The 22,357-nt window shown below is 41.8% G+C and overlaps 1 protein-coding gene across 4 annotated transcripts in view; it reads left to right on the top strand.

The window, feature by feature from the left end:
• Positions 1-1,158: 1,158 nt before the first annotated feature.
• Positions 1,159-22,357, top strand: part of ABLIM1 (actin binding LIM protein 1) — a 251,805-nt gene continuing 230,606 nt past the window's right edge. For 3 of the 4 annotated variants that reach the window (XM_025395745.1, XM_025395747.1, XM_025395744.1), the window contains exon 1: positions 1,165-1,872. In XM_025395745.1, coding sequence (XP_025251530.1) covers positions 1,809-1,872 — 64 coding nt within the window. In that variant the 5' untranslated portion in view covers positions 1,165-1,808. Of the gene's footprint in view, positions 1,873-22,357 lie in introns of all 4 variants that reach the window. The other variant, XM_025395743.1, reaches the window with a different exon arrangement.

The raw sequence follows: 22,357 nt of genomic DNA, 5'->3' as shown, positions 1-22,357 counted from the left end.
TATGATTAGGAAAGAATCACTTTATTGCTTAATGTTCAAAAAAAATCAAAGTTTCAATATTGGATTGCCTACTCCCCCACTTTGCCCCTGTCCTGCCTTGTAAAAGGCAAGGAACCAATGCAATGCAGGTTATTTTTAAACTAGAACCCTATTTTAGCCCCTGAAAATAGCTGTTGCTCTGCGCTTGGTTTCTTCTCTCATTTAATATCAAGTAGGAATAATACTTCGAGATTTAAAGGAGTAGGAAAAACTAGCCTCCATTACATTTTAAATGAAGGCTAACAAGAATTTAAAAAATGCAAGGATAAAAGACTTCCATCCTTATGGTAAAAATCCCAAGACACTAACAAAAAACACGTTAGGCTAAAATATGGAATCACTATCATGAGAATGCAAGGCATTAGGCGCAATCAGAAGATTTCAGTTGATACGACTGGCCTTTGGCAGCAGCTGACACATGACAGTTCTGCAAATGGCAAGCATTTTATCAACGAGCAATCCAGTCGTGATTCGTTGTCTGGCGCCTGGTGCTATAGCCAAGTCAGGAGGACGTTATCAGAGGCACCAAGTTCCAGGCAGTAGCCTGGACCAGGGAAAGGGCACATAGGGTGACACATGAGGATGGCTGTCTACTCGAGTCATTTCAAAACAAAACAAAAAAGCCACTTAGCTGGGGAAGACAGTAAGCCGGGACTCTTCAATTAATCAAACTTTGTATTTGGCCAATGTGTTTCAAATAGTCTTCTTTTTCAGTGGATTGATTATAGGCCTTACATTAAATTAATATCTCACAATGGGTGTTCTTGGTTACATCTTTATTGGAGGAATTAAATGTTTTACCCTCACACTGAAAGCAATTATGCCAGTTTCCTCCTATTTCTTAGCCAATATGTGTATCTGATGCCAAGGATATTTGTCCTAAGGGTCTTTTTCCATTTAAACTGTCTTTGTGACTTTTCCGATATGCAAAATTCCTGGTGTTCACAAATAACTGGGAGAAAAGTTGGATTGTGGGTGGTGGATAATCCAGCCCAACATCAGGGCATTACTGACGAAAGGAAAAATATGCCTCTTTCCTGAGTCTTTCCGGATGAGGTCATTGTTTTCAGACAGTGTGTATACCTAATAGAAAAAGGCTCAAAGTCCACGGCTTGTCTCATACCAGGAGTTTGTCAGGGAACTGTTTCCAAAACCATAATGAATAATCAGGCTGTTCGTAAAAGAAGCCTCTCCAAGTAATAGTATTTTTAAAAAATTCTAGTATTGAAGAAACTAATTAAAAGCCCATCTGGTTGAGATAGTAATTCATTAAGGAAAAAGAGGAGGCAGAAGGCTTGGGAAAAATCGATCCTTTTCTTTCTTTGTTTCATGCATTTCAATTATTGTGAAATGCTAGCGACTAAAGTCTGGATTCTGGATTGTGCAGAGTGCAGGAAAATCCTAGGAACATTCTTGGCATGTTCTAATAGTGGCTTCCCAGAAACGAGTGTTTTCAGCGGGTGTGGCGTCAGTGAGCTGATGTGCTTTTGCAAGGGGTCTCTTTAGAAGTGGTAGGGGCAGGGTCGAGAGAAGAAGGGGATGTAGACTCTGTACACGAGGAAGGAGCTAGACTCACTCAGGAAACTCCCCATTCTTCCTGCGCTGGCTGTGGCACACCCACCGGTGGCACACCCCTCCCTCGGGTCCAGTTCAGCCTACAGACTCCTGGGAGGAGAGCCAGGGCCCCAGCCTCTCCTTTGAGGAGTGTTGCAGCCTTTCTGTGTGCCAGATGCCTAGTGAAGAAAAGCTGAAACCCTGGAGCTTTGTACATGTTAATGACCTTGGAAATGACTGAGCTCATGGACCCTCATCACACCATCGGAGACTACAAAGGTTAGACCGTCCGTTTCGTAAACTCAGCATATATTCTGTCTGGGGTCGACCGTGTCTTTAAAGATGAGAAAAGATGCAGGGCTTTTCCATTTGATAAAACTGTTTTACACTTATTATCGTAAATGTCAATCTATTTCTGTGATAGTATATATCTGTATAAAATGCACATCTTATTTGTCAATGTATTTACAGATATTCTTAATGGAGTAGGATGTTAAAATCGACGTGTCTGTTTTGTAGCAGGAGCCCAGCTCAACTCAACCAACAGTAGGTTGGTCCTTTGAGCACATAAAAAGGCATCTTCAGTGGCTGTGAGCAAACATCTGTGATCCTATTTCTGGGCATTTTGTTTGAGTTTGGATGCCATCTCTAGGATGCTTTCCCTACAGTTGTGTTTGATGGGAGAGTTTGTTCCCTGGTAAGGCTGGCTTCAGGAGTTCCCTGGCTGGTCCTGCTCAGCATCCCCAGGGACGGACAGCCAACACGTCCAACAGAGCTGCAGAGGGTGGCCCCACACAGTCTCGCAGCCTGCTCCATTGAAACGTAGGGACTGTGGCGATCGGTTGCTGATTCCTTTGATACTGGACCCCTTAAGATAAGAGAGTGTAACTTATTTTGGTTCCTGGAGAGTAGACTCGTGGGTAACTCTAGATAAGGCAGATCAGCTGGGCCGCCTCCCTCCTTCACTTCCGATCTCGCCACTCTTCTCTGTTTCGCAGGACCTCCGGTGAGCTTAGGTTTGCTTTTGTACCCAGGACTGGTAGGACTGGGGAGCCGGATCTGCTACACTTCACATGTACACACTTGTTAAGAGGTACAAAGGAATCCGAGGTTGGCACATGCTGTAACTGATGAATAATTCATGGTGGCTTTTTATGCCACACAGTTTTCTCCTGTAAATGAGCATGATTTTGAAAGACCATGCTGATTTAAAAGCCCAGTAATGTGGTTTCCTATTCCTCACTGACCTGCCTTAGATGTTTACTGGAAAGACGAAAGTTGACAAACATTAGAATAGTAAAATTTGAAGTTGACAATGGCCCCACGTGGGTGGTCAGCCAAGAACTCTGCTCCAACGCTTCCCTCCCCTGTTCTTTCTAAAGGATAACGTCACCTCACGTTTACACAAGATTCTTTGACACTCTGGACTTTCCTCAAATATAGCATCTGAATTTTAATAAGGATACTATGCATATTAATTAAAATGCATTCATGTATTCCTGATATATTTAGAGTGGAAAACTATGATGCTATGTCTTTTCCAACTGAATGGGGTCCTAGTGATAAAATTAGAATATCTCAAGATGTCTAGATGTCTTTTATTTAAATGAATTTAAAGTCCTCTGTTTTTCTTGTACTGTACAAAAAGTGGATTTTAGTTTGGATTTCCAGAAAGATAGGGCAGGTTTTGGAAGAAATCTTACATGCAGAGAGACTGTAAGTAAACAGAGTAAGTGATACATCTAATTATGTTTTTAGTGGTCAAACCAGAAAGAACAACTTTCTTTCTCTTCCTTGTTTTTTAACCACTCTCCTCCCTTCTACTCCGTGGCATATTTTTAAGGTATTTGGAGTCTTTCCACTTGCTACCAGCTGGAATCTACAGAAACCGTATCTCTAGAACACTCAACAGTTGACTTGAAGTTCAGTCATAATTAAATTGGAAGTTCGCGAATTATTCTGAGACTTAAAAACAGGCACACCTTATGTTTGGAACATAAGGGGTTTTGCTACTCGCATTGTTTTAAATGTACTCTCTGTAGGGAACACGGGCAATAATTTTAATTAACTTTTTTTTTTTTATAACAAAAGGATATTTTGAAAGGATATGTAATAAACAAGTCTGACCCTGCTTACATTTTATTTCTTATTCTCGGTAGTTGGTTCCCTGATGCTTTAAAACAACAGCAAAGCTTGCAGCTGTTCATCCATCTCTCTTTAGTAAGAGAAGATCATCCTGTCCTTTCTCTCCTGGCACACCTTGAAAGCATTGGCTAGCTAGATGGCTGTTGATTTAAGACTTTGATACAGTGACTTACAACCTCCTGCTGTAAAGGATATCCTTAGAGCTAGTGTTTGCATACAATTAATAGTAATTTAGGCCTTTGAGATATCCAGCCGTTAATTTTATGTTAAAATCTGACTGCTGACATGTATGTCTCCATCGTTAACATACTTTAAATGTTGGGGTGGTAGCCAGGATAGCAATTCAGAGTATGGGGATTTTACAAGACTTACCACTATTCATTTCCAAAAAGAGGGAAAATGCATCGTGCTGATTAGCATTGCTTTTAGGTTTCATATGAGAGAATGGAAATGCCAGACAGGTTTTCCTGCTTCCAAAGGCAGTCACAGCTGCCACTGCAAATGAGCCCTGCCACAGTTGCTGACCAGTGGGTCAGTCAGAGCATGACATGGCCAGGAACGTGCCCAAGGAGTGGGAACAGGCAGCATGCTGGGAGAATTGGGCCCTGGATTTCCATGAGACTGTCAGCAATAGAATGAGTCTTGAGAACTTCTGTCTGCATCATAGGCTCCCTAGGCTTGTGACCACACCAGGGTACCTTGAAGATCTTCCTGAAACAGAAATTCCCCAAGCCTAGTATTACTTTTCTTTATAATATGTCGCCTGGGAAACATATGTCCTGCTGACATGTGAATTGAAGTGGTGTAGAGAGTTAGAAGGGGATGTAGTATATTTACACAGTGCTCTTGGGAAAATACCAGCATGTTAATGGGGTGGTATTATTTTGTGGGAAGCATATCCCTGGTGACTATTTTTAAATGATTTAGGCCAGGCACGATGGCTCACACCTATAATCCCAGAATTTCAGGAGCCTGAGGCAGGCACATCGGTTGAGGTCAGGAGTTCGAGACCAGCCTCGCCAACATGGTGAAACCTCATTTCTACTAAAAATACAAAATTAGCCAGGCATGGTGGCACACGCCTGTAATCCCAGCTACTCGGGAGACCAAGGCAGGAAAATCACTTGAACTCTGGAGGCGGAGGTTGCAGTGAGCCAAGATCGTGCCACTGTACTCCAGCCTGCGGGCAACAAGAGCAAAACTCTCTCTCTCAAGATAAAAATTAAAATTAAAAAATATATTAAGTGGTTTAAATGGTTCGGTAGCCCCATTTTCCATATATAAGGTAATGCTGGTTGTATGAATAGCTAAATATACCTGCAGATTCATGGATTAATCAGCTGCTTCACTGATTATGGCTCTTGGCCCCACCCACATCTTTATTTTTTTACATTTAGAGTGACTCTGACTGTAATAGTCTGTCTCTAATTGGTAGCTTCGTCAGGGAGGGTCTGCTGATGAGTCATGGAGCCACCCCTGTACTTGGCATTAGAGCTGTTAATAAACATTCTGCTGTAATTAATTTACAAGCACTTTTCTTTTTAAATTAAAAAAAAAATTTTTATTATTATACTTTAAGTTCTAGGGTACATGTGCACAACGTGCAGGTTTGTTACATATGTATGCAGGTGCCATGATGGTGTGCTGCACCCATTAACTCGTTATTTACATCTGGTATGTCTCCTAATGCTATCCCTCCCCACTCCCCCCACCCCACAACAGGCGCCAGTGTGTGATGTTCCCCTTCCTGTGTCCAAGTGTTCTCGTTGTTCAATTCTCATCTGTGAGTGAGAACATGCAGTGCTTGGTTTTCTGTCCTTGAGATAATTTGCTGAGAATGATGGTTTCCAGCTTCATCCATGTCCCTACAGAGGACATGAACGCATCCTTTTTTATGGCTGCATAGTATTCCATGGATATGTGCCAATTTTCTTAATCCAGTCTATCATTGATAGGCATTTGGGTTGGTTCCAAGTCTTTGCTATTGTGAATAGCCACAATAAACATACGTGTGCATATGTCTTTATAGCAGCATGATTTATAATCCTTTAGGTATATACCCAGTAATGGGATGGCTGGGTCAAATGGTATTTCTAGTTCTAGATCCTTGAGGAATCGCCACACTGTCTTCCACAATGGTTGAGCTAGTTTACAGTCCCACCAACAATGTAAAAGTGTTCCTATTTCTCCACATCCTCTCCAGCACTCCAGTCACTTCCTGACTTTTTAATGATCGCCATTCTAACTGGTGTGAGATGGTATCTCATTGTGGTTTTGATTTGCATTTGTCTGATGGCCAGTGATGATGAGCATTTTTTCATGTGTCTGTTGGCTGCATAAATGTCTTCTTTTGAGAAGCGTCTGTTCATATCCTTTGCCCACTTTTTGATGGGATTGTTTGATTTTTTCTTGTAAATTTGTTTAAGTTCTTTGTAGGTTCTGGATATTAGCCCTTTGTCAGATGAGTAGATTGCAAACATTTTCTCCCATTCTGTAGGTTGCCTGTTCACTCTGATAGTAGTTTCTTTTGCTGTACAGAAACTTTTTAGTTTAATTAGATCCCATTTGTCAATTTTGGCTTTTGTTGCCATTGCTTTGGTGTTTTAGACGTGAAGTCCTTGCCCATGCCTATGTCCTGAATGGTATTGCCTAGGTTTTCTTTTAGGATTTTTCTGGTTTTAGGTCTAACATTTAAATCTTTAATCCATCTTGAATTAATTTTTGTATAAGCTGTAAGGAAGGGATCCAGTTTCAGCTTTCTACGTATGGTTAGCCAGTTTTCCCAGCACCATTCATTAAATAGGGAATCCTTTCCCCATTTCTTGTTTTTGTCAGGTTTGTCAAAGATCAGATGGTTGGAGATGTGTGGTATTATTTCTGAGGGCTCTGTTCTGTTCCATTGGTCTACATCTCTGTTTTGGTACCGGTACTATGGTGTTTTGGTTACTGTAGCCTTGTAGTATAGTTTGAAGTCAGGTAGCGTGATGCCTCCAGCTTTGTTCTTTTGGCTTAGGATTGTCTTGGCAATGCGGGCTCTTTTTTGGTTCCATATGAACTTTATTTTTTATTTTTTTTTTTTTTTGAGACGGAGTCTCGCGCTGTGTCACCCAGGCTGGAGTGCAGTGGCGCGATCTCGGCTCACTGCAAGCTCCGCCTCCCAGGTTCACGCCATTCTCCTGCCTCAGCCTCCGAGTAGCTGGGAGTACAGGCGCCCGCCACCTCGCCCGGCTAGTTTTTTTTTTGTATTTTTAGTAGAGACGGGGTTTCACCATGCTAGCCAGGATGGTCTCGATCTCCTGACCTCGTGATCCACCCGCCTCGGCCTCCCAAAGTGCTGGGATTACAGGCTTGAGCCACCGCGCCCGGCCGGTTCCATATGAACTTTAAAGTAGTTTTTTCCAATTCTGTGAAGAAAGTCATTGGTAGCTTAATGGGGATGGCATTGAATCTATAAATTACCTTGGGCAGTATGGCCATTTTCACGATATTGATTCTTCCTATCCATGAGCATGGAATGTTCTTCCATTTGTGTCCTCTTTTATTTCGCTGAGCAGTGGTTTGTAGTTCTCCTTGAAGAGGTCCTTCACATCCCTTGTAAGTTGGATTCCAAGGTATTTTATTCTCTTTGAAGCAATTGTGAATGGGAGTTCTCTCATGATTTGGCTCTCTGTTTGTCTATTATTGGTGTATAGGAATGTACAATCACTTTTCAACAGGTGGCAGGCACCATGTTAGGTACCATTCAGAATAAATCTCTGTCATTTAGAATGATAATCCTGGAAGGTCCACTGGCATATATGGGCAACTAACCAACATGAGACATTATGTAATGACCTGAGTAGAATGGAGAATGCAAGTGTTAGGATAAATGATGGAGAGGATGTCATCATCTAAAGATGTTAGAACGCTGGCTAGGGAAGGCCCGGGGGATCCTTTGGGATATAGGTGACCTTGCTGGCTACAAGGGGCAGATCTGAGCATGGGTCACTTCTCACCGTGGCTGCAGTATGAAGGAAGGGTGCCTCTTGTCCTCAGAAACCATTTCTGCCACTTCCTCACTGCCAGAGCCACAGAGGATTCGGGATTTATTTTCCCCTTGTTAACATGATTGTTCTTTGGTAAATTTCGAAGTGATTTTAACAAATATAAATGCATAATTATGGACTTGTAGAAGGAAAGCATGCTCCTTTTGAGAATGATACACTGGTGAAGTGCTTGAGCTCTAGAAGCACAGAGATTTGGTCAGATGGCAGCTTGGATACCTACTAGCTTGGATAACCTTGGCCAAATTTCTCAACTTCTCTAAGCCTCAGTTTCCACATCTGTAAAATAGAGATAACAATACTGTCTGCTTTATATGACTGTGAGGATGAAGTGAGAATATCTATAAGACTCATGGCACAGTGCCTCCCACATAATAATGAATGGGTTATATAATTGGCAATTAGAGTTCCATCTGGGAGATTCAGATTCTTGCAAATTATTTATATCGTTGAATAGTGCTATGAATCCGAGGCCTTGATTCCAGTTTGGTAATTTTATTTTAGTTTTATGTCTGAGTGTTTTGCTTATTTTTAATTATACAAATCATACAAGAATAGGCTTTCATTGTAAAAATTTCAAACACTACATGAGAGGCAAAAGCTCCCTTTGACCGCTGCCCAAACTTAGGGGATCACAACTATTCACTGTTTTATTTATCTATTTTCTTTTCATCAAAGTAATGCATATTCCTAGTTTTAAAAGGCAGATAGTGGCTTCTCGCATGAATGGGAGACAAAGAAATGAGAGAGCCAAGTAGTATAGAGTTTTTCAGGCCTGACTTCTTAGGATGACCAAAACTGGGACATTTCTGTTCCAGAATGTGGCTTTTCCCAATGAGACATTTTGCATTTTTATATTTCACGGTTGAATCAACACGCAATTTATTAAAAGGTTTAAGGTTTTTTTTGTTTTTTTTTTTTTGAGATGGAGTTTCGTTCTTGTTGCCCAGGCTGGAGCGCAACGGCACGATCTCGGCTCACTGCAACCTCCACCTCCAGGGTTCAAGCAATTCTCCTGCCTCAGCCTCCTGAGTAGCTGGGACCACAGTCACATGCCACCACGCCTGGCTAATTTTGTATTTTTAGTAGAGACAAGGTTTCTCCATGTCAGTCAGGCTGGTCTCGAACTCCTGACCTCAGATGATCCACTCGCCTAGGCTTCCCAAAGTGCTGGCATTACAGATGTGAGCCACCACTCCCGGCAAGGTTTAAGATATTTCTAATTTGGCCTGTTTGGTGGGCAGAAAATTAACAGTAAACAACAGGAGTCTGCCAAGCCCTCAGAAGAGCGGGCGGCACACTTTTTCTGTAAAGAGCCAGATAGTAAGATTTTAGGTTTCATGAGCCATGTGGTTAGTGTTATGCTGCTGCTTTCTTTCTCTCTTTCTCCTTCCTTTCTTTCTTTCTTTCTTTCTTTCTTTCTTTCTTTCTTTCTTTCTTTCTTTCTTTCTTTCTTTCTCTTTCTTTCTTTCTTTCTTTCTCTTTCTTTCTTTCTTTCTTTCTTTCTTTCTTTCTTTCTCTCTCTCTCTCTCTCTTTTTCTTTCCTTCTTTCTTTCTTCTTCATCATGCTGACACAAGAGAGAATGTGGAAATATGCGTGACCTCTTGATGGCTAAGTTCATAACTGGCACACTGTCACTTCTTTATTCTGTAAACCAGATGAGTCACATCAGCAATTCCAGTCTCAAAGTGAGAGGGCATTCAAAGTTACATGGCAAAGGGCATGGATATAAGGAGGGGTGATAAATTCAGCCAATGATGTAATCCACCATAGCTTCTACGCAGTAGCAGTGGTATTGGCATGAATGGACATTTACTGAGACTCAGTGAAATAAAATTATTATGCTCAGTTAACCTGAAATACTTTATTCTTGGTTTAAAAAAGAAAATAAAAAGACAATCTAACCCTTAGGGAACTTTCTAACAAACTGAAGGAAATGGTATACAGATGAAACCAATGAATAAAATGTTTATAGAGCAAAAAGCTAAGAAATACAAGATTTGAATGCTTTGCGTGATTAGCCTAAAGCATACTTTTTCTGTAAAGGGCACAATAGTAAATATTTGAGTCTTTGTGAGCCCAATGGTCTCTGCCGCAACTACCCAAGTCTGAGATGGTAGCACAAAAGCAGCCATAGACAATACATAAATAAATGGACACAGCTGCTTTCAACAGAACTTTATTTACAAACACTGGCAGCAGGCGTTAGTTTACAGACCACTGCCCTAGACTACTGAAAGAAATAAGAAAGAGTCAGCTATAGAAGACTTCTTGAAGAAGAATCCATGGTTTCAAAGGCGATAAAGATTAGTTTAGCTTAACAAGACATGCTTTAGAAATGATGTCAGAAAACAATTATGTGGTTGTTCAATAAATTTGCCAACAGGTTAATGTAGTTAGTTCAGTCGGAATGAAAACAATAATGAAAACTCATCATTCTTTCAAAATATTACTTGGTACAAATTATTTCTGCTCTGAAAGCCTGTTTGAAAACCAGTTTGCTAAGAAGGTTCATGTTTTTGCTTAGCTGGAGAATGAGGAAAAAAAAGGATTAGAAATAAAATGAAAGAAATACCTAATTAAAATGATTTGATTTTATGCCACTTTAAAACATGTATTTGATTGATGTGACCTAAATGTGTGTAAAGGAACTAAAGGAATTAAAAAAGAATGGTTGGTTTTTAACCATCAGGAAACCATACGAATTCAAATGAGTATTTTTCTATTGTCAGTTGTATTCACCCAGATTTTACTCACCAATTTTCATGTGTTTCCTCTCCATATTTGGAGAGAGAATAAAACCTGGAATGCTGTTACAAAATGAACAGTTTTTCGCTAGAAATCTTTAATACCAGTTTACTCAGTTACAGTCAACTTGTAGTTGGGAACCTGAGGTTAGATAATTTCTTTTTTATTTTTATTTTTTTGAGACAGAGTCTGACTGTTGCCCAGGCTGGAGTGCAGTGGCGCAGTCTCGGCTCACTGCAACCTCCACCTCCCAAGTTCAAGTGCTTCTCCTGCTTCACCCTCCCTAGTAGGTGGAATTAAAGGTGTGTGCCACACACCTGGCTCATTTTTTGTATCTTTTGGTAGAGACAGGGTTTTGCCATGTTGGCCAGGATGGTCTTAAATGCCTGGCCTCAAGTGATCCTCCCGCCTCGGCCTCCCAAAGGGCTGGGATTACAGGCGTGAGCCACTATACCCAGCCAGTTAGCCAGATTTCTGCTGATTAAATCCAGATACCGAAGAGTTTGGAGTGTAGCTTTAGGAAAAGGTGGGAAGGTAGAATGCTCCTTGGATAAGAGGCTTAATTCTATTAAGATTTTTCTCAGGCTTTATACTTTTCTCAGATGTTTCTGGGTTTTTTTGTCCTGATGGCAATGTCATAATACACACAGAAGAAGGAGCGTGAGGGGGATTGTTTCATTTTATTTCATTTCATTTCACTATTATTTACTGAGCTCCTACTATGTGCCAATCACCATGCTTGGACCTGGGGATACAGTCATGAGAAAGGTGGCAATGAATCGTCCCTTTGTGGAGCTCATGGGCCAGCAGCAGTGGCAGACAAGTGGACCATAGCATGCCAAGGGTTCCAGGAGAGTCCCCCAGAGGGAGGGAACCAGGCTTTTCAGAAGTAAGAGGGATTTTTCTTGAGATTGATAAACTTGACCAGGCGCGGTGGCTCATGCCTGTAATCCCAGCACTTTGGGAGGCTAAGCGGGGGCGGATCACCTGAGGTCAGGGGTTCGGGACCAGCCTGGCCAACGTGGTGAAACCCCATCTGTACTAAAAATACAAAAATTAGCCAGGCATGCTGGTGCGTGCCTGTACTTCCAGCTACTCAGGAGGCTGAGGCAGGAGAATCGCTTGAACCCAGGAGGTAGACATTGCAGTGAGTTGAGATCATGCCACTGCACTCCAGCCTGTGTGATACAGACTCCATCTCAGAGAAAAAAAACTTCATACTGATTTTACATACATATGATTAAAATAAAACTGCACATTGAAAGGACTTAGGAGTCTCCATTCCTAGTCATTAAGCCTGAGATTGGCAATAAAATTGAAAGGAATTCCTGAGAGGTTTTGAGAACACGGTGTTCTGAAATCCCCCGAGTTTCTTGGGAATACCATTTTCCCAGGAAACATAATCATATAAATCCACTCTCACAGTTACTGATTGTTCTCTTACATTTTCTTTCTTTCTTTTTTTTTTTCCTTTGAGACAGAGTCTTTTTTGAGATGGAGTCTAGGTCTGTTGCCAGGCTGGAGTGCAGTGTCGCGATCTCGGTTCACTGCAATCTCCGCCTCCTGGGTTCAAGCCATTCTTCTGCCTCAGCCTCCCGAGTAGCTGGGATTATAGGCATGTGCCACCATACCCAGCTAATTTTTGTATTTTTAGTAGAGATGGTGTTTCACCATGTTGGCCAGACTGGTCTCGTTCTATTGGCCTCATGATTCACCTGCCTCAGCCTCCCAAAGTGCTGTGATTACAGGTGTGAGCCATCACGCCCGGCCACATTTTCTTTTCATTTGTTGTTATACCAATTGTGTTTCCTTCTTTTCTTGAGAAGTCGTCTTGCCCTGCTGTCAGGTAATTTCCTTTCTTCTGGTTATGCACTGAATTGTGTCCTCACAAAAGATGCTGAAGTCCTAATCGCCAGTACCCGTGACTGTGACCTTACTTCAATCGCCTTAACAGACCATCAAGTTAAGATGAGGTCATGAGGGTAGGCTCTAACCTAACATGAGGTGTCCTTAAAAAAAGGGAAATTTGGATGCAGAGATGGACACGCATAGGTAGAAAATGGCATGAGACACAAGGAGAACCATCTCCAAACCAAGAAAGGCCCGAGCCTACCAGAGAGTAGCAGAGAGGAATGGAACAGATTCTCCCTCACAGCCCTCAGAAGGAACCGACTCTGCAGACTCTTTGACTTTGAATTTCTAGTCTCCAGAACTGTGAGACAGTTTCTATTGTTTAAGCCACCCAGTCTACGGTACTTTGTAATAGCAGCCCCAGAAAACTAGTACATCTTAGCTAATGTGTAAGGTCCTGGTAAGCATGACAGAAGTTGTATCTGTAAATACACGCAAAGGCTAGTGGCTGGTGTATTAGTCTGTTCTCACACTGCTATAAGGACATACCTGAAACCGGGTAATTTATAAAGGAAAGAGGTTTAATGGAATAACATTTCCACATGGCTGGGGAGGCCTCACAATCATGGCAGAAGGCGAAGGAGGAGCGAAGTCACCTCTTACATGGCGGCAGGCAAGAGACCACGCTCAGAAGACCTGCCCTTTATAAACCATCAGATTTTTGAGACTTATTCACTATCACGAGAATAGCATGGAAAAGACCCACCCTCATGATTCAGTTACCTCCCACCGGGTCCCTCCAGTGACATGTGGGGATTTGTGGGAGCTGCAATTCAAGATGAGATTTGGGTGGGGACAGAGCCAGACCACATCAGCTGGTAGATACTTGTCATCTTACTGCAATGTAGGCTTCAGCTTGGGAGTCATCAACATGGGGCTCTCTACCCAACGATGACAGCTCTTCAATGATTGTGGATACTTGGCTACATAGGGTGAATGGGACATAGGGAACATAGGGAACATCTGGGACATAGGAATGGGCAAGATGTTCCATCTCGGGACATAGGGAGCATCTGGTTATAACCACGCAGATACAGAGGACTTTCTACCATTATATGAGGGCCATGGAAAGAGCCATGTGTTCAGATAGCAAGAGAGCCAAGAGAGGTTCTAAGGAGAAGGATTAGGTCAGGGAATTCTGGGCAGAAACCGCCTGAGATCCAACCTCCCACAAACTTCCATCTTTAAAGATTTTCCATCTTTATGAGAAGAATTTTTTTTTTCTAGTCTCTTCATGACTCTCAGAGCATTCTTATAAATTTCTGATTTTGAAGGTTTAACAGTGTTCCTTCTTCACTTCCACAGTAATGTTAAGAATAATTATTGACCAGGTGCAGTGGCTCATGCCTGTAATCCCAGCACTTTGGGAGGCTGAGGGGGGCAGATCACCTGAGGTCAGGAGTTTGAGACTAGCCTGGCCAAAACAGCGAAACCCCATCTCTACTAAAAATACCAAAATTAACCAGTCGTATTGGCAGGTGCTTGTAATCCCAGCTACTCGGGAGGCTGAGACAGGAGAATCGCTTGAACCCGGGAGGCAGAGGTTGCAGGTGAGCCGAGATCATGACAGTGCACTCCAGCCTGGGCGACAAGAGGAAGACTCCATCTCAAAAAAAAAAAAAAAAAAAAGAATAACAATTATTAAGATAGCTCAGATCTTTTGAGTCCTGACTCTGTGACAGGCACTGTGCTATGTCTTTACCTATCGTATTATCTCATTTAAATCTCATTTAATTGCCTCAACAGTCTAGGAAGGAGGTGAGGAAACTGTCACTCATAAAAGTATCTTGCCCAACTTCATGGTAAATAGTGGAGCCAGAGCTTGAACCCAACTTGATTGCAGAACTTATGTTCTCACTACCTCCTGACTCCCTGAACACCAAGTGGCTGAGAATATGAAACATTTTTAAAAGTTACGATGTGCATTTAAAACAGTAACTACTAAACTGATTCTTAGGAGATGAGACCAAAGGTGTGTACAAAAGATCTCTCTTCTTTTTAATTAATTAATTTTATTTTTTTTTGTGACAGAGTCTCGCTCTGTGGCGTAGGCTGGAATGTAGTGGCATGATCTTGGCTCACTGCAACCTCCACCTCCCAGGTTCAAGCAATTCTGGTGCCTCAGCCTCCTAAGTAGCTGGGACTACAGGCATGGGCCACCACGCCTGGCTGATTTTTGTGTTTTAGTATGGATGGGGTTTTGCCATGTTGGCCAGGCTGGTCTCGAACTTTTGACCTCAAGTGATCTGCCTGCCTCGGCCTCCCAAAGTTCTGGGATTACAGGCATGAGCCACCACACTGGGCCGAGATGGTCCCTCTTAAACTCTATTTTGCTAACTAGATAATCTGGTTCCCCCCACTTTTTTTTCCCTCTGATTACATTTGCCTGAATTTTGCCCTAAATGTCTCTCTTCTCAATAGTCTTTTGTTTTTTTAAGTCACTCTAGGGATTTCATCTTTAATGAAAAGAGAAACGATTCAGATCAGACACCTATTGAAGCCCATCATCGTGTTCAAATAATTGGTCATATAATTGATACGGTCCCTCCTCATGTGATGCTCCTTACAGACTTTTGAGAAGTCAGACAATTGCATAATTATAAATTGAGAAAATATAGAGGATAATAAGAGAATCTAATTTAGTTGGGGCATCCGGGAAGACCTCTCCAAGGAGGTGACACTGAAGCGGAGGCCTGGCTGATAAATAAGAGTGTGTGTGGTGGGGTTGGGAGCCACAGAGACTGCCTGCAGTGGGAAGAGTGTGTCTGAGGTCTGTGCCATGTGGAATGAATGATGGCAACTGTGACTGCATAGTGAATGAGGAAGAAGGCTTCAGAGATGAGAATGAAGACATGAACAAGGGCCTGCCTGTGACTGCATACCATAGTAAGGGTTTTGGATTAGCGTTGCTCATTGCTATACAAATTAATGTGGTAAAGATATTTTAACTATTATAAAAAAATGATTACAAGTAAACTTGAATGGCAGTGTGGTGTTGGGTGTTGGTGGAAAGAGTTTTTTTTTTGTTTTTGTTTTTGTTTTGATATGGAGTCTTGCTCTGTCACCCAGGCTGGAGTATAGTGGCACGATCTCGGCTTACTGCAACCTCCACCTCCCGGGTTCAAGTGATCCTCCTGCCTCAGCCTCCCAAGTAGCTGGGATTACAGGCACGCACCACCACGACTGGCTAATTTTTGTATTTTTAGTAGAGATGGGGCATCTCCATGTTGATCAGTCAGGTCTTGAACTCCTGACCGCAGGTGATCTGCCCACCTCAGCCTCCCAAAGTGCTGGGATTACAGACGTGAGCCACCGCGCCCGGCCGATTTTTTAAAATATTAAAATGGAAGAGAGTAGAATCCATAAACAATCCCACTCATATATGGTCATCTTATTTACAACACAGATGCCACTACAATTCTGTGCAGAAAGAATGGACTTTTCAGTAAGTGGTGCTGAAGCATGAGCTATCTATGTGGGGGGAGAAAATGAACCTTGATCACTATCTTATACTATTTATTAAATTTAATTTGAGATGAGCATAAAAGCTAAAACAAGCTTCTGGAATAAAGCATAGAATACCTTCAAAACCATGGCTTAAACAAAGATGTTCTAAACAGGACCAAAACCAAACACTAGCCATAAAAGAAAAAAAAAATACTAATTGAATTACATTAACATTAGGAGCTGTTCATCAAAGGACATCATTAGGAACATGAATAGGCCAGCCATCATCTAGAAGATAGTTACATTGTTTTTCTGAAAACATACTTATATCCAATATATAAAAAGAACTGGCCAGGTGTGGGTGGCTCATGCCTGTAATCCCAGCACTTTGGGAGGCTGAGGCAGGTGAATCACCTGAGGTCAGGAGTTCGAGACCACCCTGGCCAACATGGTAAAACCCCATCTCTACTAAAAATACAAAAATTAGCTGGGCATGGTGGCACATGCCTGTAATCTCATCTACTTGGCAGGCTGAAGTGGGAGGATTGCTTGAACCTGGGCAGTAGAGGTTGCAGTGAGCAGAAATTGTACCACTGTACTCTAGCCTGGGCAACAGAGTGAGACTCCATCTCAAAAAAATAAAAATAAAAATAAATAAATAAATAAATAACTCCTGGCTGGGTGTTGTGGCTCATACTTGTAATCCCAGATCCTTGGGAAACCAAGATGGGAGGATTACTTGAGGCCAGGAGTTCAAGACCAGCCTGGGCAACATAGCCAGATCCTATCCTAAAAAATTAAAAATAAATAAATAAAACAAACTTAGCTGGGTGTGGTGGCACACACCTGTAGTCTCAGCTACTCAGAAGGCTGAGGTGGGAGGATTGTTTGAGCCCAGGAGGCGGAAGCTGGATTGAGATATGATCATGCCACTACACTCCAGCCTGAGTGACAGAGAGAGAACCTGTCTCTAAAAAAAAAATCTAAAAAAGGAACTCCTACAAATCAATAAGAAAAAGGCAGATAAGCCATACTTCACAAAGGTGTATACTTCACAAAGCAGCATATCCAGGATGGTCAATAAGCATATGAAAAAAGTCTCACTTTCATTAGTCATCAGTGAAATGCAAATTAAAACCTCAGTGAGACACCATTTCAATAAAACTTTATTTACAAAGTTGTATATATCTATCAGCATGGGTAAAATAAAAGATTTTCTAAGTATTGTCAAGGATATGCAACAACTGGAATTCTCCTACATTGCTGGTGGGAGTATAAACTGAACAACTCACTTTGGAAAAGTGTTTGGCAGCACCTTCAGAAGTGAAACATGCATCTTCTATACATCTATATACACCTGTGTGATACATCCGTGTGTGTGCATAAACATAAACATATACACGATACATCTATAGCATGAATGTCCACCAATGGACATGTACAGTGATATTCACAGCAGCTTTATCCAGAATAACCCCAAACTGGAAAAACCCACATGTCCCCAAACAGGAGAATGGACAAATGAATTGTGGTATATTCTTTCAATGCAATATTACCCAGAAATAAAAAAGAATAAACTGCAGATACACACAACTGCATGGACGAATCACATAGGCATTATGTTGAGCCAAAGGAGCTAAACATGGAAGAGAACATACTGTCACATGAATCATGCATGAAGTTCAAAACTAGCAAAACTAATTTTTCATGAGATTAAGTCAGAATAGTAGCTATCTGGAGGGATGGGGATGTAGTATTGACTGGAAAAGGGTGTAAGAAAACTTTCTGGGGTGTTAGGGATGTTCTAGATCTTGATCTGACCTGGGAAGTGGTTACATGGTTGTACACACATGTAAAAATTCACTGAGTCATATACTGGAGATTTGTGAACTTTGTAGGTAAGATGTATATTTCAATAAAAAATTTAACATTAAAATATTACAATAGGTTTGAATAAATGGGGGAAAGTTTCAAAAAAGCAAAGTTACAAATTGCATATGTAATGTGATCTGAACTCCATTAAAAATTCATGGAAGAGGCCGGGCGCGGTGGCTCACGCCTGTAATCCCAGCACTTTGGGAGGCCGAGGCGGGTGGATCACAAGGTCAGGAGATCGAGACCACAGTGAAACCCCGTCTCTACTAAAAATACAAAAAAATTAGCCGGGCGCGGTTGTGGGCGCCTGTAGTCCCAGCTACTCGGGAGGCTGAGGCAGGAGAATGGCGGGAACCCGGGAGGCGGAGCTTGCAGTGAGCTGAGATCCGGCCACTGCACTCCAGCCTGGGCGACAGAGCGAGACTCCGTCTCAAAAAAAAAAAATAAAAAAATAAATAAATAAATAAATAAATGAAAGAAAGAAAGGTTGATTTTCCCCTTATCAAGTATCCATGTCCTTTTTCTTCTGGCCATTTGTCTATTAGGGCTGTCTCCTATAAACAGTGCCCATCCTCAGTTTGGCTGGGAATATGTGAACCCATGTAAGAAGGGAATGGCCGGCCGGGCGCGGTGGCTCAAGCCTGTAATCCCAGCACTTTGGGAGGCCGAGACGGGCGGATCACGAGGTCAGGAGATCGAGACCATCCTGGCTAACATGGTGAAACCCCATCTCTACTAAAAAAAATACAAAAAACTAGCCGGGTGAGATGGCGGGCGCCTGTAGTCTCAGCTACTCGGGAGGCTGAGGCAGGAGAATGGCGTAAACCCGGGAGGCAGAGCTTGCAGTGAGCTGAGATCCGGCCACTGCACCCCAGCCTGGGCGACAGAACCAGACTCTGTCTCAAAAAAAAAAAAAAAAAAAAAAAGAAGGGAATGGCCCAGTGGGGTACTATCTATTCGTGAGATGATCTTAGATCTTGTTTTCCTTATCTACTAATATCCCTGTCTCACTCCACTTGTCCCTTGGTCATCAAACTTATCCATCTCTCTTCCCACCTCCACCTAGGCTGGGTGTTCTTTCCTTTCTTCCTCTTCCCAAGTGCTGATGCATAATTGACTACTTCCTCATTTACAATTTTTTATTAAGTATTTGTAGAAACAGCTCTTCCAATGGATTCCCTCTCCCAAGCACTGCCCCCTTTCAATTTGGTGCAACCTGAAGTCTGCCCATCCGCTAGTACTGCCCACCTCGAAGGAACCCCAACCATACCCCCTCCCAGTTAATGACATGGTGTCAACATTGGCATGCTTTGGGACTCCAAAGGTAGACATTGCATTTGTTCTCGTTTCCAAAAGCTCATGGAATGGATGTTTACTGCAAGGTAATAGCACCCAGATGATGATTTCTAACACACTGGAGAGAAGTGATTATTTTTGCATTGGGATACATGCTAGAGGTAAACTCAATGGGGAAATATGGATGAATCTCAAAAACATGCTGAGTGAAAGAAGCTGGGGTGAAAGGGTATATATTGGATGGTTCTATTTGTGTGAAGTTCTGGAATGTGCACAAAGTGATAGAAATGGGAACAGTGGCTGTGGTGTGAGGGCAGGGATTGACTGGGAAGGAGCACAGAGGAACTTTTTGCAGTGCTGGAAGTGTTCTGTATCTTGACAGATGTGTGGTTTACATAGGTGAATGCATTTGTTAAAACTCATCAAATTGTATACTTAAGATCTATGCTTTTTGCTGTATGTAAATTACACCTTAATTTAATACTAGAAACACAAAAAATTAATTTAAAGGGAAAAATTGCAGAGTGAAATGTGTAATAGTATCCTACTAGTGGTTAAAAAGACTGTATGTGTAGGAATAAACAAAATAATATGATAGGGAGAGGAGCAGACACGCTTTGTATTGGTTATCAGGAAGCATTTGCTTTGGAAGTGCTACTATTTAATATCAGACACTGTTTTTGGGAATACATGGTCACTTTTGCAGTGGTTCACAGCAGATTAAAATCTGATTTTAGAAATAGGAAGGTATAGATTTTCTCTGTGGAAACTTCCAATGCTTCTAAAAACCTTGCACCCTGCTGCCTTCCCTCAGTACCCGAAATAAATCACAACTGTTTGGTTTAAGTTTGGTAAGTAGGAGGGTTTAAATCACAGCTTTTATAATCACTAATATGTGGATCCCAGACTGATAGCCTACAGGCCATGGTAGGCCTGTGAACACGTTTTGTTCTGTTTTGTTGGAGAGTGGAAACATGGACAGTGGTGCTTTTTTCTTTTTATGAGTTGCAAATCTTTGAAACTTGGGAAATTTCCTGTAAAAATGTGAACGTCTGGCAATACCTGGCTGGCTTGCATTCTAAAACAACAATAATTGCTTGGATCTGAGTACTGGCTCCTCCCTTTATAAAATTAAGATATAATTTATTTTTTATCTATCCCACCATTCACAGTTATCTCAGGACCAATCTACTGCCTCCATTAAAAAAAAATTCTACTCTCAGTCCTATTTTGATTTGCAACCTCTGGATCAACATTTATGGAGCCCTTTCTATGTACTAGGAACTATCAAGGATATCAGGAACTATTTAGTATATACATGAGGGAGATATTCTTATATCTGTTTTACAGATGAAGTAACCAAGCTTCAATTAGAACCCACCTGAGGTTGCTCAGTAGCAAGTAGCCAAACCAAGATTTGAACTAGGTATTCTTACTCCCAGAGCCTACAAATTACTGACCATGTTGTTGTTTGTTTTTTACTTTTAACTTTAGTTTCATCTATTGTTGAGCAAAAATTTAGTACTTACCTCTGGTTGAGTTCTGATTAGTTTCTTTGTGATTTATTTTGGTAGAATAATCCCTGGTCTCCAAACACTATTGATTTTGCATTACTAGCAGTAAAAAAGAAAAAAAAATGTGTAATTATGTATATTATTTATTGGTAAATAATAAACTTGGGCTGTATTACCATTATGTACACTTTTAAACATATAGGTATTTAAAAGTCTTAAAGAATAAGAATATATATATATATTCCAGAATTTTCTCTCCACACTGCAGAAAATTATGTTGTAGGTATTGCACACCCTATCTTGGCAGCCAATAGATTAAGTGATGCCTGGACAATGATTCTGCCCGAAAGCATTTTCATATCAGAGACTGCCAATTTTGTACCCAATAAATTGTGCCTTCTAGATAAAGGATTCAGGAGAAAGGTCACCTGATTTGCCCACACTATGGGAAGACAGCAGAAAGTTCTCCATTGTTAGAAAGGTATTGTCCCTCTGTAGCCACATTTAAACAACTGTATTCTAAAACCTTCTATAACTGTGAACTCCAAAATAGCCAAAGGCATTTTTTATTCCTATTAAGGCCTGGGATTCCCTTTGGGGAGCTTACGTTCTTTTCAAACATCTAATTTTGACATCTAATTTAATGCAGAGAAAAGCAGTACCCTCCCAGGTCTCAGTTTCTCAGTCTGAGATGTGGGGCCTCCATCTCACAGGACTTCTGCTATGATTAACAAATTTGTGGTTTAAATACTTGGACAAAGCAAGCGCTGAGAGAGGCTGTTAATACTGAATCAGTGTGAAATGTATTTGTGGATCTGTGCCAACGGTTTTCCCAGAATTCTGGTGCTCTAAAGAAAGAACGACAATTGAGTATGCTTTTAAAGGCTTGCTTTGCGCCTGCTCAAAGGTCACGCCGTGTTCTCTCTCTAAATAGAGTTGTTTATATGTGGAAGGATAGGTTTTTCTTTCTAAGAGCTTCTCCATGTCCTTTGACCTCCTTCCCATCAACTTGTATGATCTGAGTGAAGCTTTATTCTGGAGCATCCTCTGTTTGGAATGTTCTTTTCTGCCCTCTGCTAACCTCCTTATTCCCTTGGTCAGTCTGTCTTCAAGGCCCAGATGGAACACGAGATTCTTCACAATCCTACCAGCACCAGGGTGACTTAATCTTTCCCTCTCATGCTCTTTCAAAAAAATCAGAGCGCAGCATCTAGCGAATGCGAGGGAGCACATTTGACACACCCCTTGTGGACTGAAAGCCTTGTGTGTGTACGTGTCATCATTGGGAATGCAATAGAAATACATAAAGTTGTTCATGTAAAATGTGAAACATACGCCACATCTCTGTTCTGGAACATTTTATTAAGAAAGAAACATTAGGCCATGGCTCATGCCTGTAATCCCAACATTTTGGGAGGCTGAGGTGGGCGGATCACCTGAGGCCAGGAGTTCAAGACCAGCCTGGCCAACATGACAAAACCCCATCTCTACTAAAAATACAAAAATTAGGCCGGGCGCGGTGGCTCAAGCCTGTAATCCCAGCACTTTGGGAGGCCGAGACGGGCGGATCACGAGGTCAGGAGATCAAGACCATCCTGGCTGACACGGTGAAACCCCGTCTCTACTAAAAAATACAAAAAACTAGCCAGGCGAGGTGGCGGGCGCCTGTAGTCCCAGCTACTCGGGAGGCTGAGGCAGGAGAATGGCGTGAACCCGGGAGGCGGAGCTTGCAGTGAGCCGAGATCTGGCCACTGCACTCCAGCCTGGGCGGCAGAGCGAGACTC

The sequence above is a fragment of the Theropithecus gelada genome, chromosome 9 (genome assembly GCF_003255815.1).
Source record: "Theropithecus gelada isolate Dixy chromosome 9, Tgel_1.0, whole genome shotgun sequence".
In the NCBI taxonomy this organism is placed as follows: domain Eukaryota; kingdom Metazoa; phylum Chordata; class Mammalia; order Primates; family Cercopithecidae; genus Theropithecus; species Theropithecus gelada.
This window is presented reverse-complemented; position numbering and strand designations above follow the sequence as displayed.